The sequence below is a fragment of the Hemitrygon akajei genome, chromosome 9 (assembly GCF_048418815.1).
Source record: "Hemitrygon akajei chromosome 9, sHemAka1.3, whole genome shotgun sequence".
In the NCBI taxonomy this organism is placed as follows: domain Eukaryota; kingdom Metazoa; phylum Chordata; class Chondrichthyes; order Myliobatiformes; family Dasyatidae; genus Hemitrygon; species Hemitrygon akajei.
In genome coordinates, this window is record NC_133132.1 from 2929713 (window position 1) to 2945909 (window position 16197).

At 49.1% G+C, this 16197-nt stretch overlaps 1 protein-coding gene across 1 annotated transcript in view; it reads left to right on the forward strand.

Annotated features, from left to right (window-relative positions):
- Positions 1-16197, forward strand: part of LOC140732859 (glutathione hydrolase 1 proenzyme-like) — a 272182-nt gene that overhangs the window by 19762 nt on the left and 236223 nt on the right. Inside the window, exons 2-3 of the mRNA XM_073055491.1 lie at positions 10638-10784; positions 13647-13780. Of these exons, the coding sequence (XP_072911592.1) occupies positions 10639-10784; positions 13647-13780 (280 nt within the window). The 5' untranslated portion in view covers position 10638. The remainder of the gene's footprint in view (positions 1-10637; positions 10785-13646; positions 13781-16197) is intronic.

Below are 16197 nucleotides of genomic sequence, written 5' to 3' on the forward strand. Positions count from 1 at the left end.
GGAGAGGGTGCAGAGGAGATGGAGAGCTATGGAGAGGGTGCAGAGGAGATGGAGAGCTATGGAGAGGGTGCAGAGGAGATGGAGAGCTATGGAGAGGGTGCAGAGGAGATGGAGAGCTATGGAAAGGGTGCAGAGGAGATGGGGAGCTATGGAGAGGGTGCAGAGGAGATGGAGAGCTATGGAGAGGGTGCAGAGGAGATGGAGAGCTATGGAGAGGGTGCAGAGGAGATGGAGAGCTATGGAAAGGGTGCAGAGGAGATGGAGAGCTATGGAGAGGGTGCAGAGGAGATGGAGAGCTATGGAGAGGGTGCAGAGGAGATGGAGAGCAATGGAGAGGGTGCAGAGGAGATGGAGACCTATGGAGAGGGTGCAGAGGAGATGGAGAGCTATGGAGAGGGTGCAGAGGAGATGGAGAGCTATGGAGAGGGTGCTGAGGAGATGGAGAGCTATGGAGAGGGTGCAGAGGAGATGGAGAATTATGGAGAGGGTGCAGAGGAGATGGAGAGCTATGGAAAGGGTGCAGAGGAGATGGAGAGCTATGGAGAGGGTGCAGAGGAGATGGAGAGCTATGGAGAGGGTGCAGAGGAGATGGAGAGCTATGGAGAGGGTGCAGAGGAGATGGAGAGCTATGGAGAGGGTGCAGAGGAGATGGAGAGCTATGGAGAGGGTGCAGAGGAGATGGAGAGCTATGGAAAGGGTGCAGAGGAGATGCAGAGCTATGGAGAGGGTGCAGAGGAGATGGAGAGCTATGGAAAGGGTGCAGAGGAGATGGAGAGCTATGGAGAGGGTGCAGAGGAGATGGAGAGGGTGCAGAGGAGATGGAGAGCTATGGAGAGGGTGCAGAGGAGATGGAGAGCTATGGAGAGGGTGCAGAGGAGATGGAGAGCTATGGAGAGGGTGCAGAGGAGATGGAGAGCTATGGAGAGGGTGCAGAGGAGATGGAGAGCTATGGAAAGGGTGCAGAGGAGATGGGGAGCTATGGAGAGGGTGCAGAGGAGATGGAGAGCTATGGAGAGGGTGCAGAGGAGATGGAGAGCTATGGAGAGGGTGCAGAGGAGATGGAGAGCTATGGAAAGGGTGCAGAGGAGATGGAGAGCTATGGAGAGGGTGCAGAGGAGATGGAGAGCTATGGAGAGGGTGCAGAGGAGATGGAGAGCAATGGAGAGGGTGCAGAGGAGATGGAGACCTATGGAGAGGGTGCAGAGGAGATGGAGAGCTATGGAGAGGGTGCAGAGGAGATGGAGAGCTATGGAGAGGGTGCAGAGGAGATGGAGAGGGTGCAGAGGAGATGGAGAGGGTGCAGAGGAGATGGAGAGCTATGGAGAGGGTGCAGAGGAGATGGAGAGCTATGGAAAGGGTGCAGAGGAGATGGAGAGCTATGGAAAGGGTGCAGAGGAGATGGAGAGCTATGGAGAGGGTGCAGAGGAGATGGAGAGCTATGGAGAGGGTGCAGAGGAGATGGGGAGCTATGGAAATGGTGCAGAGGAGATGGAGAGCTATGGAGAGGGTGCAGAGGAGATGGAGAGCTATGGAGAGGGTGCAGAGGAGATGGAGAGCTATGGAGAGGGTGCAGAGGAGATGGAGAGCTATGGAGAGGGTGCAGAGGAGATGGAGTGCTATGGAGAGGGTGCAGAGGAGATGGAGAGCTATGGAGAGGGTGCAGAGGAGATGGAGAGCTATGGAGAGGGTGCAGAGGAGATGGAGAGCTATGGAGAGGGTGCAGAGGAGATGGAGAGCTATGGAGAGGGTGCAGAGGAGATGGAGAGGGTGCAGAGGAGATGGAGAGCTATGGAGAGGGTGCAGAGGAGATGGAGAGCTATGGAGAGGGTGCAGAGGAGATGGAGAGCTATGGAGAGGGTGCAGAGGAGATGGAGAGCTAAGGAAAGGGTGCAGAGGAGATGGAGAGGGTGCAGAGGAGATGGAGAGCTATGGAGAGGGTGCAGAGGAGATGGAGAGCTATGGAGAGGGTGCAGAGGAGATGGAGAGCTATGGAGAGGGTGCAGAGGAGATGGAGAATTATGGAGAGGGTGCAGAGGAGATGGAGAGCTATGGAAAGGGTGCAGAGGAGATGGAGAGCTATGGAGAGGGTGCAGAGGAGATGGAGAGCTATGGAGAGGGTGCAGAGGAGATGGAGAGCTATGGAAAGGGTGCAGAGGAGATTTACTAGGATGTTGCCTGGTTTGGAGAACAAGTCATATGAAGCAAGGATAACAGAGCTGGGACTTTTCTCTTTGGAGCGTAGAAGAATGAGAGGAGACTTGATAGAGGTCTACAAGCTTCAATATAATTATGGAGAAGGACAGGACTGGACCTAGAGTTGAGATTTTTGATTGGAGAAAGGCTAACTTTGAGGAGATGCGCAGGGATTTAGAGAGAGTGGAATGGGTCAAGTTGTTTTATGGGAAGGATGTAATAGAGAAATGGAGGTCATTTAAGGGTGAAATTATGAGGGTACAGAATCTTTATGTTCCTGTTCGGTTGAAAGGAAAGGTTAAAGGTTTGAAAGCGCCATGGTTTTCAAGGGATATTAGAAACTTGGTTCGAAAAAAGAGGGATGTCTACAATAGATATAGGCAGCATGGAGTAAAGGAATTGCTCGAGGAATATAAAGAATGTAAAAGGAAACTTAAGAAAGAGATTAGAAAAGCTAAAAGAAGTTACGAGTTTGGTTTGGCAAATAAGGTGGAAGTAAATCCGAAAGGCTTCTACAGTTATATTAAAAGCAAGAGGATAGTGAGGGATAAAATTGGTCCCTTAGAGAATCAGGGTGGTCAGCTATGTGTGGAGCCGAGGGAGATGGGAGAGATTTTGAACGATTTCTTCTCTTCGGTATTCACTAAGGAGAAGGATATTGAATGGTGTAAGGTGTGGGAAACAAGTAAGGAAGTTATGGAACCTATGACAATTAAAGAGGTGGAAGTACTGGCGCTTTTAAGAAATTTAAAAGTGGATAAATCTCCGGGTCCTGACCGGATATTCCCCAGGACCTTGAGGGAAGTTTGTGTAGAGATAGCAGGAGCTCTGACGGAGATCTTTCAGATGTCATTAGAAACGGGGATTGTGCCGGAGGATTGGCGTATTGCTCATGTGGTTCCATTGTTTAAAAAGGGTTCTAGAAGTAAGCCTGGCAATTATAGACCTGTCAGTTTGACATCAGTGGTGGGTAAATTAATGGAAAGTATTCTTAGAGATAGTATTTATAATTATCTGGATAGACAGGATCTGATTAGGAGTAGCCAGCATGGATTTGTGCGTGGAAGGTCATGTTTGACAAACCTTATTGAATTTTTTGAAGTAGTTACGAGGAATGTTGACGAGGGTAAGGCAGTGGATGTAGTCTATATGGACTTCAGCAAGGCCTTTGACAAAGTTCCACATGGAAGGTTAGTTAAGAAGGTTCAGTCGTTAGGTATTAATGCTGGAGTAATAAAATGGATTCAACAGTGGCTAGATGGGAGATGCCAGAGAGTAGTGGTGGATAATTGTTTATCGGGATGGAGGCCGGTGACTAGCGGGGTGCCTCAGGGATCTGTTTTGGGCCCAATGTTGTTTGTAATATACATAAATGATCTGGATGATGGGGTGGTAAATTGGATTAGTAAGTATGCTGATGATACTAAGGTAGGAGGTGTTGTGGATAATGAGGTGGGTTTTCAAAGCTTGCAGGGAGATTTATGCCGGTTAGAAGAATGGGCTGAACGTTGGCAGATGGAGTTTAATGCTGAGAAGTGTGAGGTTCTACATTTTGGCAGGAATAATCCAAATAGAACATATAGGGTAAATGGTAGGGCATTGAGGAATGCAGTGGAACAGAGAGATCTAGGAATAACAGTGCATAGTTCCCTGAAGGTGGAGTCTCATGTAGATAGGGTGGTGAAGAAGGCTTTTGGAACGCTGGCCTTTATAAATCAGAGCATTGAGTACAGAAGTTGGGATGTAATGTTAAAATTGTACAAGGCATTGGTAAGGCCAAATTTGGAATATTGTGTACAGTTCTGGTCACCGAATTATAGGAAAGATATCAATAAATTAGAGAGAGTGCAGAGACGATTTACTAGGATGTTACCAGGGTTTCAGCACTTAAGTTACAGAGAAAGGTTGAACAAGTTAGGTCTCTATTCATTGGAGCGTAGAAGGTTGAGGGGGGATTTGATCGAGGTATTTAAAATGTTGAGAGGGATAGATAGAGTTGACGTGAATAGGCTGTTTCCATTGAGAGTAGGGGAGATTCAAACGAGAGGACATGATTTGAGAGTTAGGGGGCAAAAGTTTAAGGGAAACACGAGGGGGTATTTCTTTACTCAGAGAGTGATAGCTGTGTGGAATGAGCTTCCTGTAGAAGTAGTAGAGGCCAGTTCAGTTGTGTCATTTAAGGTAAAATTGGATAGGTATATGGATAGGAAAGGAGTGGAGGGTTATGGGCTGAGTGCGGGTAGGTGGGACTAGGTGAGATTAAGAGTTCGGCACGGACTAGGAGGGCCGGAATGGCCTGTTTCCGTGCTGTGATTGTTATATGGTTATATGGTTATATAAGATTGTCAGAGGCATAGATAGGGTGGATAGTCAGTACCTGTTTCCCAGGGCACCAATAGCAAACACCAGAGGGCATATGCACAAAATTAAGGGAGGGAAGTTTAGGGGAGACATCAGGGGTAAGTTTTTTACACAGAGGGTTGTGAGTGCCTGGAATGACTTGCCAGGGATGGTGGTGGAGGCTAAAACATTAGGAGTATTTAAGAGCCTCTTGGACAGGCACATGGATGAAAGAAAAATAGAGGGTTATGGGGTAGTGTGGGTTTAGTACTTTTTTTAAGGATTATATGGGTCGGCACAACATAGAGGGCTGAAGGGCCTGTACTGTGCTGTAATGTTCTTTGGTCCTATGGTTCAATGGTTTACACAGATTTGTAGGTGCCTGGGATGGGTTACCGGGGGCAGGCAGTCTGAAGGAGTTCAAGGGGCTTTTAATTGGAGGGACTGGAGGGATTATGGATCATTCACCTTTAGTACAAGATCAACACAAAGCTGTGAGCCAAACGACCAGTCCAGTGCCGTCCTGTTCTATGTTCTGTGTGATGGATGGTGCTCCAGGACTTGTTCAAGGTGTTACCACGGAAACAGGAGTAGGCCGCTCGGCCCCTCCAGGCTGTCCCACCACGGCTAATCTTCCCCTGGACTCGCCTCATCCTCTGTGCCAGTTGCCCCAAGCCCTCAGTTCAGAGTATATCAGAATTCATGCATGTCTCCACATACAACCCTGAGATTCCTCTTCCTGCAGGCAGACTTAGCAAATCTATAGAACAGTAACTGTAAACAGGATCAATGAACAACAGACTGTGGAAATGTAAATATAAACAAATAGCAATAAATAACGAGTGTGAAATAACCTGACATGAAAGCGTAACCAGTTAAAGAGTCCTTGAAGTGAGACCATCGGTGTGGGAACACCGGAAGTAGAATGGATGTAATTTTCTGCTTTGTTTAAGAGCCTGGTGGTTGAGGGGTAGTAACTGTTCTTGGACCTGGTGGTGCGAGTCCTGAGGCTCTTGTACCTTCTTCCTGATGGCAGCAGTGAGAAGAGAGCACGGCCTGGGTGGTGAGGATCTCTGATGATGGATACTGCTTTTCTATGGCAGTGCTTCATGTAGATGTGCTCAATGGTTGGGAGGGCTTTACCTGGGATGTACTGGGCCGAATCCACGAGCTTGGTTCTATCAAATGCTAATCTCCCTCCGCATGATAGCGTAGTGTTTAGCACAACAATGGACAGTTGCAGCAATGAGGCTTCAGTTCCCTCCGCTGTCTGTATCTTGTCCCTGTGAGCGCATGGGTTTCCTGCCACAGTCCAAAGAAGGGTTAATTGTCATTGTGAATTGTCCTGTCGTTAGGCTCGTGTTAAACTGGGGGTTGCTGGGCAGTGTGGCTGGAACAGCTAAAAGAGCCTATTTTGCACTGAGTCTCAACAGATTAAATAAATACAATTCTTGCATGATCCTGCCTCCTCTGCCTCAGGGTAGGGAATCCTACAGGAGAGTAAGCGTTCTCTATCCCAGGATGGCTTTGTGTTGTGTGGGTGAAAAACCCACACCAAAGCTTTGTGAGGTGCGGAGAGTGAACACTTGGTTTCCTTGGCCAAGTCCTTAGATTGTCTGTAGATCAACGGGCAAGGTATCCATAGTCATTTTTAACCTCTCCCCAAGCTGAGCTTCCCTCTGCCTTAAGAGGACCACTATCTCCCAGTCCTGAATAAAAACAAGATGGCATACCTTACTCACTGCTACCTAGTGGCTTTGATGCCCACCAGAATGAAATGCTTTGAGAGTTGTGATTCACTCCATTCTCCCAAACAACTGTAACGGGGGTTTTTTTCTTTTTCTTTGTTACTGTGTATGTAATCAAAATGGCGTCTTTGTTTTGTTACAAGTAGGAATGCTGGCGCCTGTATTAATAGTAGGAATGCTAGTGTCTTTGTTATAAGTGCTGGAAGCTTGTTTGGGACTATAAACTGATTGTTGGTGGGGGTTTTGGGAGTCGGCGCGATGGAGTGAGAGAGAGAGGACGGGGTGCTGGAAGCTGGGCGACGGTACGGACCCCGAGCGGGGGTCCCCGGCCCAAGGTTTTCGGTGAGGAGAGGAGACGGAGACAGAGGAGTGTGGAGCGACTGGTCGACCACCGTGGGGGTCCCAGGAGGCGGGTCGAGAAATTCGGAGGGGATCGAATACCAGAAGACTTCAGTAATTGAGCTCCAACGGTTGTGCACGAAGTGGTTTGGACTTTGATTTTGGCGCCTTTTCTTTTTTTCTCTCTTATTCATATATACTGTATCGTTAGTAATCGCTTAGTTATAGTAATCTTTATAAATTGTACTCATTTAATCGCATAAGGTGTACTGTCTCTTTTTGGGCGAGGCGGGGACATCACACAGCATCCACACCAGCTGATTACCCAGTTTGGCGGGGCCGAAGGCTGCTCCCCCTAGACTAGAACGAGTTTGAGCGATGCCTGAGGTGACCCAGGGGTTACATTGTGGGGTGCTGGTCCGGGATTGATTTCTGTGGAAGCTGTGTGATCGCCCTCTTTAAATTGTGTCTGCGGCGAAGAGCTGGTGTGCTATTGCCGGTTATCTCTGCATGTGTGTTGGGTGGGGTGGCTGCTGTTGGTAGCCCGGGGGTCGTTGTTCGAGTTCCGACTAGCGCTGACGAAATGGTGGTGGTACCATGGGTTGTCCGTACTGTTTGGAGAGTGAGGAGTGACAGGTTGGGATGTTTCAGCTATGGTGGGCTCCGCCCGGTTGTCGGAATAATGTCCAGCCCTAAAGGGGCGGAGCAGACCTCTCAGTTGTTGGGTGAGTGGCAGTGCTTGGCTGAGGGAAAGCGACAGGGATTGGTTGAAAGTTTGAGTAGGCGGGCTGGTAGCGTTGTTGGAACTGTCGGGCGCAATTACCTCGAAGTGACAGCTGCCAGTTTTGGAAAAGTGTGGGAAAATGCGTGTGGTTCGACTGGAAGTCAAATGCCGCAGCTGGGGGGCTTATCATATCCGTGGCAGGAGATTGGTGGGAAGTTTTTAGGGTATCCCTTTTGGTTAGGAGGGCAGATAAATTGCTTGCGGAGACAGGGGGATCAGTTGTTCTGTTGATCCGAGAGATGTCGGGAAGCTTAGAGGAGGCCCAGTGGGGGAACGGCTTGGGGTCTCTGGGGGAGCACGTTCCCAGCAAAGTACCAAGGAACTCCCGCAAGGAACAGACCCTATTCCTGAAGGCTTAGAGGGACCACGCACTCAGGTGTTGTTACGGATGGATGGAAGTCAAGTTAAAGCCATCCTCGGCACCGGGGCACCGGTTAAGTTGCTGTACAGTTTGTTTTATAACCGCTTTTGGAAGCCTTTACCCTTGATGACATTGACGGCACTGGAGATTTGGGGTACCAGTGCCGGTGATTATAAAGACGACGGTTGTTGGTCAGTGAAAATGGAGTTCTTAGAGGCAAATGTGGAGGTGACTGAGGTTCGTGAATCGTTGATGCTGATGTGTCCGGACACTGTTGAGACGGGCAGCGTTTCGGTTATGGAGAGAACCAAGATCCTGTTGGTGCGCTTGGGGGCCTGCCCGGAGGAGGCGGGTGAGAGCTGTTTGGAGGCATTATCGATGCACCCAGAGTTTCGAGCTGCTTGTGCGGACGTGTGTAGCAGCATTGGGCCGATACCGAATTCAAACGAGAGCCGGTGGTGGTATGGCCTGGAGGAGTATCTGAGGGTGAGACCCTCTTAGTGGACGCTGCGAAATACCACCAGGGAGGGGAGTTGACTGCTGAAGACACCTCGGTGAGGCAGAGGTTGCGGCGACTGGCCCCTACAGCGTGGCAGACGTAGGCAGCGTGTGTGTGGATTATATTGGGCCGTAGAGGTGATGGCCTATCTGAGTGGTGCGAAGACGTTTAAGGTGCTGGATCTGAGGAGTGGATGTTGCCAGATCCCAATGAGTGAGGCCGCCAAGGAGAAGACGGCGGTTAAAAGTTTCCTAGGAGTCTTTCCGGTCCGAAAAGATACCACAGGGTATCTCCGGAGCCCTTGCAACCTTCATGTGGAAGATCATGGGGGTGTGGAGGCGTTTGGAATTTTGACGTATGTAGATGATCTCCTGGTATTTGGATTTGCCTCAGGAGAATATGAAGTGAGGTCGTTGCAGGAGCGGCTGAGAACTACAGAGTTAAAGTGTTTTCTGGACACGTGCCAGGGCTGGCGAAGGTCGCAGCTCGTGTCTGTCTGTCTCTACGGAATCAAGTTTGAAATGAAGACTGAGAGACCGGAGAGAGTGATCTGGAACCATTTGAAAGACTTACAAGTTGGAGAGAACGAAGAAAGTTGTTTGACTGAGGGCCACAGCGAACAGAGCCTGGAGAAGGGAGTTTGCGGAGGTGAAGAAATTGCGGACAAATCTCGGAAGGGGGAAGCGGTAGCTTGAAGGGAACCTGAAGATGACCATCGACAGTTCAAATGAAGTGCAAAACCTGAAGGTTGATCTGGAAGAAGTCATGAGGAGAAAAAAAGCTGGAGAGAAGTGCAGTGAATACTGAACTGGAGGGTGATCAATCTTTAACTGCTGCTTTTCAGGTCGGGGTGGAAGAAGCTGTTGGAGTAACTGCATTCCAGATTGAGATGGCCGGGATGCAGGAGTCAGAACTGCTGAGCCAGGGGCCAGAGAAGATGATAATCTCAATTGCAGGAGGCTGAAGAGACTGCAGGAGCAGTGCAGGTCACGTGTTTCCGTTTGGAGAAGATCAAACAGCAGCTACCGATCAAAGAAATGAGGATGAATACGGATTCAAAGGCTGATGGCTGGATGTGTGGTACATGCTGCCTTTTGCTGACTTTCCCTCGATTGAGGAAGAGACCTTTGGCCCTTCTTCCACTGAGTCAGGTGTAGTGGGGAGGGTTAGCTGTGTGCAGTGTGGGGCATGAGTGAGAGGTTGACAGAGGAGTTGGTAGTGGACCCAAGGTATCCCCAGCTGTGTCCTAGCCTAAGGGTTTAGGTGAGGGGGGTACGGAGGTCTCAGAAGGGTTTGGGAACGCCCAGATAGTTGGCCTATATAGCGCCTAAGGAACAGGGCGTGAGGTTTACTGTGTGGGGAGGAGATGTCACTGCTGGTGTTTGGGTTATGGTGTGTTGGCAGGAAAGGTGACGAGTTATCTAATAGTCATGAGGACATGACTTTTATTTGGTGGGGGGAGAGTGTAACGGGGGTTTTTTTCTTTTTCTTTGTTACTGTGTATGTAATCAAAATGGCGTCTTTGTTTTGTTACAAGTAGGAATGCTGGCGCCTGTATTAATAGTAGGAATGCTAGTGTCTTTGTTATAAGTGCTGGAAGCTTGTTTGGGACTATAAACTGATTGTTGGTGGGGGTTTTGGGGAGTCGGCACAATGGAGTGAGAGAGAGAGGACGGGGTGCTGGAAGCTGGGCGACGGTACGGACCCCGAGCGGGGGGTCCCCGGCCCAAGGTTTTCGATAAGGAGAGGAGACGGAGACAGAGGAGTGTGGAGCGACTGGTCGATCACCGTGGGGGTCCCAGGAGGCGGGTCGAGAAATTCGGAGGGGATCGAATACCAGAAGACTTCAGTAATTGAGCTCCAACGGTTGTGCACGAAGTGGTTTGGACTTTGATAAGTTTGGCGCCTTTTCTTTTTCTTCTCTTATTCATATATACTGTATCGTTAGTAATCGCTTAGTTATAGTAATCTTTATAAATTGTACTCATTTAATCGCATAAGGTGTACTGTCTGTTTTTGAGCGAGGCGGGGACATCACACAGCATCCACACCAGCTGATTACCCAGTTTGGCGGGGCCGAAGGCTGCTCCCCCTAGACTAGAACGAGTTTGAGCGATGCCTGAGGTGACCCAGGGGTTACACAACCTTAGTCCATCAAGTCTGATCCACATGGCTGACTGATTTTCCTTCTCAAACCCATTCTTCCTCTCCTCCTCATTAACTCTGACACCCTTTCTAATGGACTCTGCTTTAAACAGACACAATGACTTGGCCTCCACAGACAACTCTGGCAATTCTTGCCAACAGTAAAGTCCCTCACAGGAGGTTTCAGCTTCATACTCAGCTCTGACCTTCCCTTCTTACTTCCTGCAGCATGAAACGTGGAAAGATTGGAATCGCAGTAGTGCTGCTGATTCTCGTACTGTCACTAGGCCTGTACTTCGGGCTGAGGCCAAAGAAGCACTCATATCGGACAGCAGCTGTCGCCACAGATGCATTAAAGTGCTCGGAGATTGGCAGGTGAGTCTCCACCAGGACCTGTTGTGATTCTAACATCTGACGTTAATGGGAGTAGGGAACACAATCCGGCCACACGTCACTGAATATATAATGGGAGTAGGGAACACAATTCGTCCACACGTCACTGAATATATAATGGGAGTAGGGAACACAATCCGTCTACACGTCACTGATTATATAATGGGAGTAGGGAACACAATCCGGCTACACGTCACTGATTATATAATGGGAGTAGGGAACACAATCCGGCCACACGTCACTGATTATATAATGGGAGTAGGGAACACAATCCGGTCACACGTCACTGATTATATAATGGGAGTAGGGAACACAATCCGGCTACACGTCACTGATTATATAATGGGAGTAGGGAACACAATCCGGCCACACGTCACTGATTATATAATGGGAGTAGGGAACACAATCCGGTCACACGTCACAGATTATATAATGGGAGTAGGGAACACAATCCAGTCACACGTCACAGATTATATAATGGGAGTAGGGAACACAATCTGGTCACTCGTCACTGATTATATAATGGGAGTAGGGAACACAATCTGGTCACACGTCACTGATTATATAATGGGAGTAGGGAACACAAACCGGCCACACGTCACTGATTATATAATGGGAGTAGGGAACACAATCCGGTCACACGTCACTGATTATATAATGGGTGTAGGGAACACAATCCGGTCACACGTCACAGATTATATAATGGTAGTAGGGAACACAATCCGGTCACACGTCACTGATTATATAATGGGAGTAGGGAACAGAATCCGGCCACACGTCACTGATAATATAATGGGAGTAGGGAACACAATCCGGCCATACTTCACTGATTCTATAATGGGAGTAGGGAACACAATCCGGCCACACGTCACTGATTATATAATGGGAGTAGGGAACACAATCCGGCCACACGTCACTGATTATATAATGGGAGTAGGGAACACAATCCGGTCACATGTCACGGATTATATAATGGGAGTAGGGAACACAATCCGGCCACACGTCACTGATTATATAATGGGAGTAGGGAACACAATCCGGTCACATGTCACGGATTATATAATGGGAGTAGGGAACACAATCCGGCCACACGTCACTGATTATATAATGGGAGTAGGGAACACAATCTGGCCACACGTCACTGATTATATAATGGGAGTAGGGAACACAATCCGGCCACACGTCACTGATTATATAATGGGAGTAGGGAACACAATCCGGCCACACGTCACTGATTATATAATGGTAGTAGGGAACACAATCCGGTCACATGTCACTGATTATATAATGGGAGTAGGGAACACAATCCGGTCACATGTCACTGATTATATAATGGGAGTAGGGAACACAATCCGGTCACATGTCACAGATTATATAATGGTAGTAGGGAACACAATCCGGTCACACGTCACTGATTATATAATGGGAGTAGGGAACACAATCCGGTCACATGTCACAGATTATATAATGGTAGTAGGGAACACAATCCGGCCACACGTCACTGATTATATAATGGGAGTAGGGAACACAATCCGGCCACACGTCACTGATTATATAATGGTAGTAGGGAACACAAACCGGCCACACGTCACTGATTATATAATGGTAGTAGGGAACACAATCCGGTCACACGTCACTGATTATATAATGGGAGTAGGGAACACAATCCGGTCACACGTCACTGATTATATAATGGGAGTAGGGAACACAATCCGGTCACATGTCACAGATTATATAATGGGAGTAGGGAACACAATCCGGTCACACGTCACTGATTATATAATGGGAGTAGGGAACACAATCCGGCCGCATGTCACTGATTATATAATGGGAGTAGGGAACACAATCCGGTCACACGTCACTGATTATATAATGGGAGTAGGGAACACAATCCGGTCACACGTCACTGATTATATAATGGGAGTAGGGAACACAATCCGGTCACACGTCACTGATTATATAATGGGAGTAGGGAACACAAACCGGCCACACGTCACTGATTATATAATGGGAGTAGGGAACACAATCCGGTCACATGTCACTGATTATATAATGGGAGTAGGGAACACAATCCGGTCACACGTCCCTGATTATATAATGGGTGTAGGGAACACAAACCGGCCACACGTCACTGATTAGGTTTATTGCAGATCTAGCAATCTAATATACTACAACAAAACAGACAATAACAGTAAATTTAAACATTTCCATCCCCATCTGGCTGACATTTTTCCCTGCGCAATGGTCCTCGATCACCTCCACGGTATCTCTGGTCACAGCAAATTCTTTCTCCATGGTTACCGGCCACAGACATACTCTCTGAACATTGCCAGGCAACCTGCCTCTGTGCACCCCTCCGCTGCTGCATCCAGGACCCATCTCTGTAGCCCCGGAAGCAAATTTACTGAGACACCCTTCTCTCCTTATTTTGAAATGTAACCAGAGAGTGAGAAGCTTGCTTGTGGCTATGCGAATCGGCGTGTAGCCTCACACATTGACGGCCACCATGTTGGATTATCATCTCACCTCACCCTCTATAAACATGTTGGATTAATGCCGGCTTCTGCAAATCCAGTCACCTTATTTTAAAACAAACTATTAATATCTCCGTTCTGGGCTCCTCTTTCCCCTCTTTATTCCCTCTGCACTCTCAGACAGGATGCAGGGCTTCGACCCGAAGCTCAACCGTCCCCCAGATGCTGCGTGACCTGTGGAGTTTCTCCAGTAAACGTCTGCGGCTCTGGGTCCCAATGTCCGCATTCTCCTGCATCACCTGTCCCTGAAACAGCACCAGCCCGGTGGTCAATTTGTCGCAGACTAACCCTCGCTCTCTTTCTTTCACAGGGACATTCTCTGTCTGAAGGAAGGGTCAGCTGTCGATGCGGCCATTGCCAGCATGCTCTGTGACGGGCTGCACAACGCACACAGCATGGGGATTGGAGGAGGCTTCTATATGACCATTTACGACGCACAGACAGGTGGGTGCTCTATCAACTGGCCTTCCCCCTTCAGCCACAACTTTCTGCATTCAACACCTACTGGGAGGGGTATCTGAGGGTCCCCAGCCACTTCCTGCAGACACTCTCTCCCAAACCCTCAGGCTGTTCCGCTCCTTGTTGCTGGGCCGTGGGAGAAAGCAGGATCATCCCAGATTTGAAACAGGCAACTGCGTCTGGAGGAGGCATTTACATTCATGGTGTAGAGGAACTATTGTCATTGGGGGGTCAGGAGGTGTAGATGGAGAGGAACTGTCGTCATTGGGCGGTCAGGAGGAGTAGATGGAGAGGAACTATTGTCATTGGGGGGTCAGGAGGTGTAGATGGAGGGGAACTGTTGTCATTGGGGGGTCAGGAGGTGTAGATGGAGAGGAACTGTTGTCATTGGAGGGCTCAGGAGGTGTAGATGGAGAGGAACTGTTGTCATTGGGGGTCAGGAGGTGTAGATGGAGAGGAACTATTGTCATTGGGGGGTCAGGAGGTGTAGATGGAGAGGAACTATTGTCATTGGGGGGTCAGGAGGTGTAGATGGAGAGGAACTGTTGTCATTGGGGGGTCAGAAGGTGTAGATGGAGAGGAACTGTTGTCATTGGGGGGGCAAGGAGGTGTAGATGGAGAGGAACTGTTTTCATTGGGGGGTCAGAAGGTGTAGATGGAGAGGAAATGTTGTCATTGGCTGGTTGTCAGGAAGTGTAGATGGAGAGGAACTGTTTTCATTGGGGGGTCAGAAGGTGTAGATGGAGAGGAAATGTTGTCATTGGCTGGTTGTCAGGAAGTGTAGATGGAGAGGAACTGTTGTCATTGGGGGGTCAGAAGGTGTAGATGGAGAGGAACTGTTGTCATTGGGGGGTCAGAAGGTGTAGATGGAGAGGAACTATTGTCATTGGGGGGTCAGGAGGTGTAGATGGAGAGGAACTGTTGTCATTGGGGGGTCAGAAGGTGTAGATGGAGAGGAACTGTTTTCATTGGGGGGTCAGAAGGTGTAGATGGAGAGGAAATGTTGTCATTGGCTGGTTGTCAGGAAGTGTAGATGGAGAGGAACTGTTGTCATTGGGGGGTCAGAAGGTGTAGATGGAGAGGAACTGTTGTCATTGGTGTGTCAGGAGGTGTAGATGGAGAGGAACTGTTGTCATTGGGGGGTCAGAAGGTGTAGATGGAGAGGAACTGTTGTCATTGGTGTGTCAGGAGGTGTAGATGGAGAGGAACTGTTGTCATTGGGTGGTTGTCAGGAAGTGTAGATGGAGAGGAACTGTTGTCATTGGGGGGTCAGAAGGTGTAGATGGAGAGGAACTGTTGTCATTGGTGTGTCAGGAGGTGTAGATGGAGAGGAACTGTTGTCATTGGGGGGTCAGGAGGTGTAGATGGAGAGGAACTGTTGTCATTGGGGGGTCAGAAGGTGTAGATGGAGAGGAACTGTTTTCATTGGGGGGTCAGAAGGTGTAGATGGAGAGGAAATGTTGTCATTGGCTGGTTGTCAGGAAGTGTAGATGGAGAGGAACTGTTGTCATTGGGGGGTCAGAAGGTGTAGATGGAGAGGAACTGTTGTCATTGGTGTGTCAGGAGGTGTAGATGGAGAGGAACTGTTGTCATTGGGTGGTTGTCAGGAGGTGTAGATGGAGAGGAACTGTTGTCATTGGGGGTCAGGAGGTGTAGATGGAGAGGAACTGTTGTCATTGGGGTGGTCAGGAGGTGTAGTTGGAGAGGAAATGTTGTCATGGGGGGGGTCAGGAGGTGTAGATGGAGAGGAACTGTTGTCATTGGGGGTCAGGAGGTGTAGATGGAGAGGAACTGTTGTCATTGGGGTGGTCAGGAGGTGTAGTTGGAGAGGAAATGTTGTCATGGGGGGGTCAGTAGGTGTAGATGGAGAGGAACTGTTGTCATGGGGGGTCAGGAGGTGTAGATGGAGAGGAACTGTTGTCATTGGGGTGGTCAGGAGGTGTAGTTGGAGAGGAAATGTTGTCATGGGGGGGTCAGGAGGTGTAGATGGAGAGGAACTGTTGTCATTGGGGGGTCAGGAGGTGTAGATGGAGGGGAACTGTTGTCATTGGGGGGAAGGGGTCAGGAGGTGTAGATGTAGAGGAACTGTTGTCATTGGGGAGGTCAGGAAGTGTAGATGGAGAGGAACTGTTGTCATTGGGGGGAAGGGGTCAGGAGGTGTAGATGGAGAGGAACTGTTGTCATTGGGGTGGGTCAGGAGGTGTAGATGGAGAGGAACTGTTGTCATTGGGGGTCAGGAGGTGTAGATGGAGAGGAACTGTTGTCATTGGGGTGGTCAGGAGGTGTAGATGGAGAGGAACTGTTGTCAGCAAGACTGAGCCCTGACCTCTATAAGACATAGGAGCAGATTTAGTGCTTTCGGCCCATCGAGACTGCCTTAGGGTTTCAACATGGCTGATTTA